Source organism: Octopus bimaculoides, chromosome 22 (assembly GCF_046866305.1).
Source record: "Octopus bimaculoides isolate indiv1 chromosome 22, ASM4686630v1, whole genome shotgun sequence".
In the NCBI taxonomy this organism is placed as follows: Eukaryota; Metazoa; Mollusca; class Cephalopoda; order Octopoda; family Octopodidae; genus Octopus; species Octopus bimaculoides.
The window spans coordinates 34,830,066-34,842,377 of NC_142949.1; the positions used below are offsets into that span (position 1 = coordinate 34,830,066).

The window sequence follows — 12,312 nt, forward strand, 5'->3', positions numbered from 1 at the left end:
GTAAATTAAATCATTATGTTGCTGTTCGATAACGATCTCGACTTCCTGATCTCCGACCAGTTTCGATTCCGGATCCCAGCCATCGTCTCCACCGCCATTGCTGGCATCTTTATGTGCGAAACGATTGATGTCTGTGTTAAGACTGTCTTTGTTGATGAGTTTCGCCGTTTCCGACGCTAGCTTCTCCTCCCTTACACTTTCTTCAACCTCTCCTCCTCCTCCTTCTCCTTCTTCTTCTTCGGCTCTTGTTTCTCTTCCTGAATCGATCTCACCACCACCACCACCACCATCGGATGAGGCGACGTTGTTGTTGTTGTTGTTGTTGTGGGTTAAGCCATTCCTTGCTGTCGACGATGGTGATGATGATGGTGCTGGTGGCGATGACACCGGCGCTTCGTGCGGTGGTCGTTCGTGTTGTAAATCTGGAGGTTGGGGTGGCAGCGGAGGCGTCGGTGGTTGTGTTGCTAATGTTGTGAGTGATGATGATGGTGATGATGCTGCCGTTGCTTCTTGCTTGTCAGTGCCAAGCCGCGACTGTTCCGAATCGGAGGCTGTAGTTTCAATTCCTGCCGAAGTTTCCACTTCCACCAGCTCATATTTAGGATCCATCGTTTAATTTAGTAGTAGTAGTAGTAGTGGTGGTAGTAGTAGTAGTAGTAGTAGTAGTAGTAGTAGTAGTAGTAGTAGTAGTAGTAGCAGCAGTTGTAGTAGTAGTAGTAGTAGTAGCAGTTGTATATGTACGTCTATGTATGGATACGTACGCGTGTAAATATATATATGTGTGTGTAGATGTACATGTGTGCGTTTATACATACGTACTTAGGTGCGTGTATGTGTGTGTGTATGTATGTGTATGTGTATATGTATGTATGTGTGTGTGTGTCTGTGTATTATTATTTATGTATTATGAAGAACACAAATGTTTTAAATTTTGTTTGTTTTTTAGTTGGGGTTTTTTTTTGTTACTTTGGAAGTTGGGATTGCTTTTGTTGTTGTTTGTTTCGTTTTTGTTTCGTTCTTTCTTTCTTTTTTTCTTTTTTTTTTTTTTTTTTGCGGCCGGTGAAAATGCTCACAGAACCGGACCGAAGTTGCTGGTTAGTTGGATCACGTTTGAAGAATATTTACAAAGCCGGGTTTTTTTCAAATAATCTCGTTATAATATAAAACGACTTTTGCACTTCTCAATTCTCTCTGTCTCACTCTCTCACTTTCTCACTCTCTCTCCTTCTGTTCCTTTCTCTCTTTCTCTATCTCTTTTTCATCCTCTCTCTCTCTCTCTCTCTCCCTCTCTCCCTCTCTTTCCACAAACAATTAAATATCACAAACTCAACAAGCAGCGACACAACGAATCACACAAGCATAAATCGAGAAAGTGCAGTGTTTGGAAGGGATACTTTGATATATATATCGGTGGGGGGGGGGAGTCTCTGTACAAACATACATATATACATATATATGTATATATATATATATATATATATATATATATATATATATATATATATATATATACAAGCGCAACAAAATCGAGCGGTAGCATAAATAATCGAGTGAATCTTTTAGATAAGATAGCTAAATGGAGAATTAGGGAGAATTATATTTAATAGTAAGAGAGAGTGGTGAGGGAGAGCAACTGAAAGGAAGAGAGAGAAAGAGAGAAAGAGAGAGAGAGAGAGAGAGAGAGAGAGAGAGAGAGAGAGAGAGAGGAAGAGGAAAGTGAAACATAGCTCTTTGTGTGTGCGTATTTATGTCTTATGTATGTATGTGTGTATATATATTTATATATATATACATATATATACATACACACACATATACACACACACATATATATATATATATAGGGTGCGATGGGTAAATTGTTGCCATGCGCAATGTTTGGTTTTGATTTTGTCGACTGCGCAGTATAGTAGGGTCAGTTGAGCACCATGACGCAATTCACTCTGCCAGAAATATGGAAACGACATGCTGTACTGCTTGGCATTCACGCCGGAAGCTCCAATACGTACATTTCAGTGTGTTTAGGTGGCAATCTGAGGACAGTGCAAAGGATTCAGAAAGAGTTGGATGAATCTAATGGTGATTATGAAAGAACGGCAGCTCGGAAAACTCACTCTGATCGTTCTGATAAGAAAAGAATTGAATTTGTTGGTGAGATCCAGACCATGATTGACAACGATCTCTTCAAGTCAATCAGGTCCATCGCCAAGGACATGGGAATGTCTGAGTTTCTTATCAGGTTGGTACTGCCTGAAGACATTCGGTATTCCTCATACAAGATGAGAAAGGGCCAATTTTTATCCCAAGCCATCAAGGACAAGAGGAAAAACCATGCTACGAATCTTTTGAACAAATTCAAGCATCTCCTCCAACCGAACATGCTTTGGTTTTTCTCAGACGAAAAAAATTTCTGTCAGGATCAGATGGTGAACACACAGAACAACCGATGGCTTGCCGTGTCCCCAAAACATGTACCGAGAGTGATAACAGTCAAACATCCAGTCAACGTCATTGTGTTTGGATTGATCACTGGTGATGGCGAAGTTATGCCCCCATTCATCTTCCCACACGGACTCACACTCAACACAGAGGCCTACATCAAGTGCCTGGAGGAGGTAGTGCTACCTTGGGTCAAGAGGGTGGCTGCTGGAACACTCTATGTCTGGCAACAGGACTCTGCACCATTGCCACTCAAGCAGGAGAACCCAGTCATGGCTATCAGACAATTCCTGCCATTACATCACCCCTAACATCTGGTCACCTAAACTCTCCAGACTGCAACCGCCTTGATTATCATGTGTGAGTCGTGAGACCAAAAAAACTCCTTGTAACACCAAAGATGTACTAAAGGCAAAGATTATGGCAGCATTCATCAACTTAAACAAGGAGGCCATCCAGAAGAGTTGCAGGAGATTCCGAAGTCGTCTGGAGGCCGTGGTTGAAGCCAATGACGATTTCATTGAATAAATTTACTCTTTAGTATTTCAAGTTACTTTTTATGTAATTTCGGTGTGTGTATGTGTGTGTATGTATGTATATATGTATATATATATATATGTATGTGTGTGTATTTATGTAATATGTATGTATATATATATATGTATATACGTATGTTTGTATGCATGTATGTATTGGATATATGAACCATCAAGGGCGTCTCTACTTGATCGCCTAGAAATAACAGCCAAATCCACCACCACCACCACCCTCAAATATCAGCCTAGTGCGTCTTACATAAAGAGAAAAAACACCTTATATAATGCTGTCCTAGATACGGTAGAAAAAAAGAATTTCGGGGCGGCCATGGCTGGAAGGTGTGCCCGCTTTCAAGATTGACCTGTTAGAGACATACAGTATTGATGACAGCAACAAGAATTAATGGAAGAAAACCTAGTGACAAGAGAGACGGTTATTATATTCAAGTATGCAAGGTGGAATTGGGTGAGAGAAGATAATTTTTATCTTGGCACGCAATACTAGATTAACGTTCGTGTTTTTTCTCTCAAAAACCTGAATGTTGTAAAATAGATTATTCCACGTCCGAATTGAGGTCGAATTTTTAGCATAAAGTAAAGACATGCTCTTATTTCTGTGGTGTTGGCGGTAGTGGTTGATTTTGTTGTTGCTGTTGTACTTTATTTTGTTCATCTTGTGGGAGTGGTATGGTGGTTGCTGTTCTTGTTTTTGTTGTTGATGTTTTTTATTGTTTTCGCCATTTTTATTATTGCTTGTTCTTACTACTGTCGCTTCTGTTGTTGCTCTTGTTGTTGGTGCTGTTAACGTTGATACTGTTTGGTATCAACATGATCATGAGAATGATCATGATGATGATGGTAGTGGTGGTGGTGATTATGATGATGATGATCATGATCATGATCATGATGGTGGTGATGGTGATGGTGGTGTTGGTGGTGATGATAATAGTAATGATGATGATGCTATTGCTGTTGCTGCCGCTCATGTTAAATGTTGCTATCATTTTTTTGCTGTGGTTATTCTTTTATTAGCTCCATGTCTGCTCTGATCCAGCAGACCACGATCAAAAGCGCTCCAACCGTGACAATCATATTTTTTATAAGAATCTGAGACTACATTACCTAATGTTAGGTATTGAATCAACTAGTTTCTTGCAGGTGCAAGGCGCAATTTTGTTGTGTTCCTGATAGTTTCACCAAGAGTTCCCCATAGGTATTCGATCGGATTTAGATCGGAACTTTGAGCTGGCCAGTCCATAGGAACAATACCCTGTGTCTCAAACCATTGACGAGTATTCTTTGCTGTATGACATGGAGCGTTGCCCTGTTGAAAGACAACGCTGCTTTTTAGACACTCTTGAAAGCAATTTAGTAATTGATGGCTCTAAATCATCCGATAACATAGAAACCTAGGTAGCTGAATTCATCCTTCCCTCTCTGAGCAATTTGCCTTTGAGACATTCAATCTTCATGATGAGCTACGATTTGACCTCGCTCACACTCACTCAACTCCCTTGTTTTAGGCATTTTACTGTTTATTAACTATATCTACAACGTATTTTAGCATAAAACTCTGGAATAATCAAGGAAACAAGTTAATCTTGGACGTTGGTCTTAAACATAATTGGTTGCATATGTACAGTACAGTATAAAAGCGGTAATTGATGCTAAAGGAGGGTCAGCCAGATATTAAAACTCATGTATATTGCGAAATATACCATAATCTAGTATGTGCACGAGTTTCATTAACATTGAGACAGCAGAACCCCAAAACATTGGGGTTGCCTAATACTTTTAACCAAGACTGTATGTACAGGTGATGTACGTCTGTGTGTACTCGTCTAATGCGTGTGTGCGTGTATCTACATGTGTGTGTGTGTGTGTGTGTGTGTGTGTGTGTGTGTTGTGCGTGTGGGGTGTGTATGTGTGTATGTACGTGTGTGAGTGTTTGTGCTGAGGTGGGTATCTGTGTAGTATATGTGTACGTGTGTGTGTGTGTGTGTTTAGTGCATGTATGTGTGCGTTTGTTAGTGTATTGCACGTAGTGCGTAGTACGCGCGCGCGAGCGTGTGGTGGTGGCGGTAGTAGTAGTAGTAGTAGTAGTAGTAGTGGTAGTATCAGAGTCTGGTGAAGAATGTAGCTGTGTGTGCACGCGCGTAATCATTTGTAAAGTATGTGATGCATACCGCGTATGTGTGTGTGTGTGTGTGTGTGTGGTATGTAGTTATTTGTGTGAGAAAGTAGGAGAAAGAGAGAGACAGACTGACAAAGAGAGAGACAAACAGATACAAAGAGAGAGAGAGAGACAAAGAGAGAGAAAGAGAGAGACAAAGAGAGAGAGAGACAAAGAGAGAGAGAGACAAAGAGAGAGAGACAAAGAGAGAGAGAGACAAAGAGAGAGAGAGACAAAGAGAGACAAAGAGAGAGACAAAGAGAGAGACAAAGAGAGAGAAAGAGAGAGAAAGAGAGAGACAAAGAGAGAGAAAGGGAGAGAGAAAGAGAGAGACAAAGAGAGAGACAAAGAGAGAGACAAAGAGAGAAAGAGAGAGACAAAGAGAGAGAGAGAGAGACAAAGAGAGAAACAAAGAGAGAGAAAGAGAGAGAGAGAGAGAGAGAGAGAGAGAGAGAGAGAGAGAGATGAGATAAGCTTGGTCTATTAAATTTAGGTGAAGTGGAAAATCTGAAAGGTTATAATAAAAGTAAGACGGTCAGAATAAAACATTTTTGTTGTTGTTTCTTTTTAATGTTACGTAAATGTAAGGACAAACAGGGATGTCCGGCGTTCAAATCCCAGGGGAGTTTACTTTGACTTTCGTGTTTTAACTGCTTCGCTGTCTTTCGTTTAACAAGGGGTAGCAGAAATTCGAACTCAGAACCTACAGTGCCAGGACAGATACTACAAAGCATACCAGCCGATGGTCAGACAGTTCTGCTAATCTATCGCCCTTATAAAAGCAGTGTGGAGGCGCAATGGCCCAGTGGCCGGAAGTTAAAGTAAACATTAACCCTAAATTTTACTTCTTATTAAATCGCACTTTAAAATAGGAGTTTGCTTCTAGCATAATACTCCGTGCGGTTCACTTTTTAGTTTCGTAAGTACGAAACAAAGCAGCTAAAATAACTGCTAGCTCTACTTGTATGTATTGTAAGTTTCCAACATGAAGTTGCTCACCCACAACATGTTAACCTCGACTATTATTAAAGGGGTACTGAAAGGGTACCCGCTGGGTATTACAGTAAGTAGCTTCAATCCTACTTGTTCTATTAATGATCCGTGTCTCCTTTTCATATCTGGATTTTGTTGCTGTTGTATTGGTTATTGTTTAACCCCAACGATGTATTTTTTTCCGTGACCGCCACTCCAGTTTTAATTGAGTTTTTTTTTTTTATATATATTTCAGACATAATATAATATCATGTCTTATTTTTTTTTTTTGTTAAAGACGTTTGGGTGAGATTTGGCTGTTCAGAAAATTTTTTTGCGAATTTGTGTTCTACACACGGGAATTCATACGATTATGAAAATACATTTGTGTGATTTAAAGGCGATTTAGCTGTTGTTTTTAGCACATCCCTCGTATATAGTACTAATTATATTATTCTGTTAAGAACATTGCGGTGATCTTTTGAATTTAGTAATCCACCTCGGTTTGTGTGGATGGATGGAGTGAGGAAAGCTTTGGTGGTTAGAGGTGTTGGAGTGAGAGAGACAAGAGAGTTTATAAATGATAGGAAAGCTTAGTTTAGGAACATCTATTGTGTTGTTTGTTTGTCCTCTTTTTACATATTAGAAGGTGTATATACCTATATTAAATTTAATAGGAATTTTACCTTTAATAAATATTAAATCCAAAAACTTTGAGCATAAAACAGGTGAAATATTTTGGGCCAGTTTAAATGCTAGAAGGTTATGTTTTCTATGATTCATTCTTGGTTTTGTTCTGTATTCTTTCAGGCAAAGAAGTTAGAAATCAAAGAAGCAGAATTCAACAAAGAATTCATTTGTCGAATGATTTCCAAGGTCGATTGGTCTGCTCTGTATGCAGCCGTTACTGATGTTAGTATTACATCTTTCTCTTCCGTTATTGTAAGCGCAGCATTTATGTGTGTGTATCTGCAGTTGGTTCAGTCCCTTATCATCTTCTCATTGAACCCCAGCATCTAAAGATTTTTTTTCTCACCACTTCATCCCACATCTTCTTGAGTCTAACCCTTCCACAGGTTCCCTCCATACACAAATATGTGCAATTGTGGCCTTTTAGATTTTCCATTCAAATCATTTTTGCTTTCGTTCCTCCAGGGGTCAAAAGGCCAAAGTATAAAACCAATCAAATTCTGAGATTGATTTAAATCAATGTCCCCCCCCCCCCCCACGCACCATCAAATACCTTTCTACACTTCGTCCTTGTGTAAGAAATTATTTTTAACCTCGTTTCTAATTCACAGGTTGGTCATCCAAATTGTATTCCTCAAACTCTTCTCGAAGACTTTGAAAACAACGACGAGTTTTTGAAGAAAGTCCATCACGCTCTAATCGAGGTAAAGTATGGTTTCTTATACAGATACTCACCAACCGGCATGACTCAGCCCTGCATATGGGCAAGTTCCTTAGGCCATGCTGGAGCACAGGGCTTTTTCTTTGTCTTGCAAGTTACCTGGTGTCCTCACTAATGCCGTTGCCATGAGAAAAAGTACCCCATACACTTGGGAAAGTGGTTGGCATCAGCTTCACCATAGAAAATCTGCTTCAATAAACTGACAGGTAGGCAGACTCCAGCAGCCACAACCAACCAGCTGTCATGTGGTACACTCAATCATCCAGTGAATGAGAAGGGTGCCTAATTTTAACAAGAGGTGTCTTGGAGCCTACTTTTTCGCTTGGATGACAGGGTTGTGTGGTAGGCTCCAGCAGCCACTGCCAGCTACTATGTATTTATTGATCTATTTTTGGATGCTGGAGTGTACCTGGTGACAGCTGGCTGGCTGTGGCTGCTGGAACCTACCTGTCAGTAATTAAGTGCAAAAAAGAAACAATTTGTTCGCTGCCACTTGTTGACACTTTAGCAGTGACAATTGGATTTATTAAACACGAGATTTTATGTGTAAAAATTCCGTCCCAACCCATTTTTGATACATTAAGCAGGTGGATTTATAAAGCGGGACTTCCTGTGTGTATATATAGATATATATATGCATATAGTGTGTGCATATCTGTGTAAATGTTTACAGTCTGCAGAGGGCTGATAGTGACATAGCCATTTGTGGCTGGATTGCAACAGGTTCCACTTCAGTTACACAGATTATTGTACAATTCACATGTGGCCTATGCAACATGTATAGCTCTCTCTCTCTCTCTATCTATATTCTCCAATGCAGCTTTCACCATTTCTTAATTTCTTCCATTCACAGATTGAGGTTGATGAAGGAGAACTGATTTGTCCTGAGACTGGCAGAAAATTTACTATCAAGAACGGAATACCCAATATGCTATTAAATGAAGATGAGGTGTGAATAATGCTCTGGGATAGAGAAACATTTTTCATTTGTAAATATGCACAGAATAAATATTTTTAAAAAATGAAAAGAAAATGTACTTTTTTGTTTTTTATCAGTGACACCACACATTTCGCAGTCACACTGCATTCAGTTTAATTTCTAGGAAATGTTATTTTTTTGCATTTTTACAACATTTCATAATTAAACTTTAATCCTTTAGCATTTAACCCTTTTGATATCAAACTGCCTCTGGCTCTAGTACAAATGTCTTGTTTTCAAAATTTCTGAATTAAAATCTTCCCAAGACCTCATTCCAGAGTTGCTCAAAAAGGGCTACTGTTAGTATCTAGTAAGACCTCACAGGAAACTTCTTAATACGAGAGAGAGATTGAGTCCATAGAGACAGTTAAGCTAAGGAGGTTTACATGTCCAACACAGTTGACTGTTTTTCTAATGACAAGGGGTAGAACCAAATTTTCCATGGGGAAAGGAGGTTTCCCTTTACATTCTAAGTTCAAATCTGGATGAAACGTTTCAAGGCTTCTTTGTATTTTGCTTTTTTATGTTCCTTCAATTCACTCACGGGAAATAGATACTTAGGAGCCGAAAGACAAATATTGGCATATCTCCAAATGTGTACCCACCCCAACAATGGTCAGAACCATCAAGACCCCTCAACACTGCTAAAACAATTGACATCTGTCAGAAAGAAACAAACAATGCAGTTTTTTTTTTTTTTACTGTTTTTATTTAAAATATTTTATTTTTATCTTTATTATTAAAAAATTAATATAATCTTTAATGTTATCATTGTTTTGAAACAATACGTATTTATACACGTGTGTTTGTATATATATGCATATATATATATATATATATATACACACACATATATAAATGTATATATGAACATACATACATATATACATTCTCACACACACACACACACACAAGCAAATATAAAAAAAAAGTACACATATACAAATATATAAACATCTATATATGCACACAAACATATATTTTACAAATTTACACACACTAACATATACATGTATGTATCTGCATACACACATACATATATGTACATATTTGTATATATATATATATACACGTACATACATACATATATATTTATTACTGGTGAAGGGCGGTTTATAGAGTTACCCTGGGTTTCTCGCCATAGAGGATACTTCGATGGCATATCTTCAAGCCTTAAGATATGTGTGTGTGTAGGTATGAATATGTATGTACATATATATACATAGATATTTATTTATATATATATAATTATGTGTGTGTGTGTAGGTATGTATGTATATGCATATATCAGTATGTTGGTACATTTTGTTTTACAAATTGGTCAAAGAGAACTTAATACGCATAAAGCAGAGTAAATACATCTATCAATCCATTCTCAATTAAGACCAACTTCACATGTGCTTCCCAGAACCTTATCTATGTCCTAACCTGCTCAGGTTATGGTCACAATTATGTGGGCCAAACAAACCTTACTTTGAGACACAGAGTCACGCTGCATAAAGAACAGATGTTTCCCTCAATACAGGCAGATAGCACTGAGCAGACATATCGACAGATGTGCAAGTAATAAAACGCCGAATTTCCATATCTTCCCATTATACCAATGCAAAGATTCAATCTCAGTACAAAAACGCCTAAACAAGGAAAACCTGTTCATACAAAAGTACAGACCACACCTCAATATACAAATTTGATCATTTTAAAAATTATACTAAGGAGCCAGTTGTCCCCCTTGCCACCTGTTGCTTCCCTTGGTTCACTCTCTAGATGCATTCTTATTCTTCAAACATCCAAGATGACGAAACCCCTTTGTCATGAGAACTGATTACTGTACAATGTCCCTTGAAAAGCTAATTTAAATAGCGAAAACCTGTTGGGACATTCATATAATATGTATATATTTATAAAAAGATATTAAACTATATGAAACGAAGGCATTTCTCTTCTACTTTTCATATTTTTTTCCTACATATTTTCAACTCATAATTTCGCCACTTGGTGTATACTGAATCTCCAGTATCTTTACACCTTGTATATTTTTATATATATACATATACATACATACATGTACATATACATACGTACATACATACATGTGTGTGTTTATATACACACACACACACACATAGGAAAATGTACCTAAGTTTGAAAAGCTTGTAATTGGTTCTTTTTTTCAAATTTAGGTGCATTTTCAACAACAAATTTTCGTATACTTTTCCTGTGGAAATACACCCCCTCTTTTGTTATATGTATATATTTATATATATATATATATATATATAAATATATGCCAGCATGAAAGGTGGACAAAAACAATAATGATGATGATGATATATAAGCAGAATAAAATCGATAACGAAGAGAGTATAGTTAACTTCTCATGGGAAGTGGAAAATCCAACATCTTGGACAGAAGAATCCTTCTTCAGAGAAAAATTGAAAGGAGAAAAAGTAATTTGAGACAGCAGTTTTTTTACTTCTGAAAAGCTGGATTTTCCACTACCAATGGCGATTATGTGCAATGCTTTTTTAATCGATATAAGTCTTGCCAGTGCGGACCAACACCAGCTTTTCTGAAATCTGTTTGATCAAAATATATGTACAAGAGTGTGCTGAAAAGTTTCTGGCTCTGACGGTATTGCGAAAGGCCTGGTTGGAGGCCCCAACCTTCCGAGTTCTATTACAAGGTTTAGAAAAACTGAAGGACTGCTGCAATGAGTGTGTGAATCTGAGAGGGGAATATGTTGATTAAAATCATAATTAACTGATCCTCCTGTATTTTCTTTTACCCAAAGCCAGGAACTTTTCAGCACCCCTAGTATGTATGTATATAGTAGAATTTGAACTCTAAGCATTTTGGCTGGCGTGCTAATGATTCCGCCAGCTTGCGGTCTTAGCTTTGTATCTAAATATGGAAAACAATTTTTAAGTGCATTGGCGAGGCAAAATAAAACAAAATGCATTTGGGTTTTTATTTTGGCTCTTTAGGTTCTGAGTTCAAATCCTGCCACAGTCAACTCACCGTTTCATTTTTCCCAAAAGGAGTTTGATAAATAAATTCAAATACCAGTTATATAGTGTGGTGGATACAGTTGACTGGGACCTTGCAGTTATGTCAAAAACCATCATCATCATCATCATCATTATCACCATCATTATCACCATTATTAAAAGACAAGCAAGTGTGAAGCTGATTCCAAATCCCGGTTTCAATACCTGCTTAAAACCACTTTACACTAATGCTCCTTCTCCTTCATCTTCTCTTTCTCTCTCTCACTCTTTCTCTCTCTCTCTCTTTCTCTCTCTCTCTCTTTCTCTCTCAATCTCACTTGATTTATACAACCATTATTATTAGGATATATTATTGTAGTTGTTGTAGTTAATCTCTGAGTCAGTCCCGTCAAAGCACATTTATGATCAAAAGCAATCTAAATGTGAACATCCTATTTTGTGTTGGGTTTTTTTTTTTGTTTAAAGTTTTTGTTAATTTTTTTTTTCTCTATTTGTTCTTCACGCTGCTCCAGCTTAGCCACAGTCCAACGACTGAAACATTAAAAACAATAATGCAACTCAAACTATATTATCCAATGTGTCCTTCCCATCATAAGATGAGAAAATAGTATTTGACTACAATTTCCAGCAGGTCATCTGACCTTGCAGAGGTCCTCTCATTGGCTAATTGTTATATTATCATTGTTGTTGTTTTTCTTGTTATCAATCTTTTCTTTGTCCTTTTTTTTTTTTTTTCATATTTTTGCAGTGATTTATGTATTACTGTTTTTGTAATTTTATTCATTTATCTA

The 12,312-nt window shown here is 37.6% G+C and overlaps 2 protein-coding genes across 2 annotated transcripts in view; one reads left to right on the forward strand and one right to left on the reverse strand.

Annotated features, from left to right (window-relative positions):
• The window catches only part of LOC106874160 (solute carrier family 23 member 1), a 25,238-nt gene extending 23,859 nt beyond the window's left edge, over positions 1 to 1,379 (reverse strand). The window contains exon 1 of the mRNA XM_089339558.1: positions 1 to 1,379. This exon is cut by the window's left edge and continues 51 nt beyond it. Within this exon, the coding sequence (XP_089195684.1) occupies positions 1 to 609 (609 nt within the window). The 5' untranslated portion in view covers positions 610 to 1,379.
• A 4,311-nt stretch (positions 1,380 to 5,690) lies between these two features.
• On the forward strand, positions 5,691 to 8,564 carry LOC106874163 (multifunctional methyltransferase subunit TRM112-like protein). Its single transcript, XM_014921788.3, has 4 exons — positions 5,691 to 6,211; positions 6,931 to 7,032; positions 7,422 to 7,514; positions 8,385 to 8,564. The coding sequence occupies exons 1-4, from the start codon at positions 6,134 to 6,136 to the stop codon at positions 8,484 to 8,486; spliced, it is 375 nt and encodes a 124-aa protein (XP_014777274.1). The 5' UTR covers positions 5,691 to 6,133; the 3' UTR covers positions 8,487 to 8,564.
• The last annotated feature ends 3,748 nt before the right edge of the window (positions 8,565 to 12,312 follow it).

Excerpts from the sequence above, each read along its gene's own strand:
- LOC106874163 (XM_014921788.3), top strand. The coding sequence starts at position 6,134 with ATGAAGTTGCTCACCCACAACATGTTAACCTCGACTATTATTAAAGGG. Across the intron at positions 6,212-6,930 it reads GGTACCCGCTGGGTATTACA|GCAAAGAAGTTAGAAATCAA; the intron begins GTAAGTAGCTTC and ends GTATTCTTTCAG. Across the intron at positions 7,515-8,384 it reads TCCATCACGCTCTAATCGAG|ATTGAGGTTGATGAAGGAGA; the intron begins GTAAAGTATGGT and ends TTCCATTCACAG.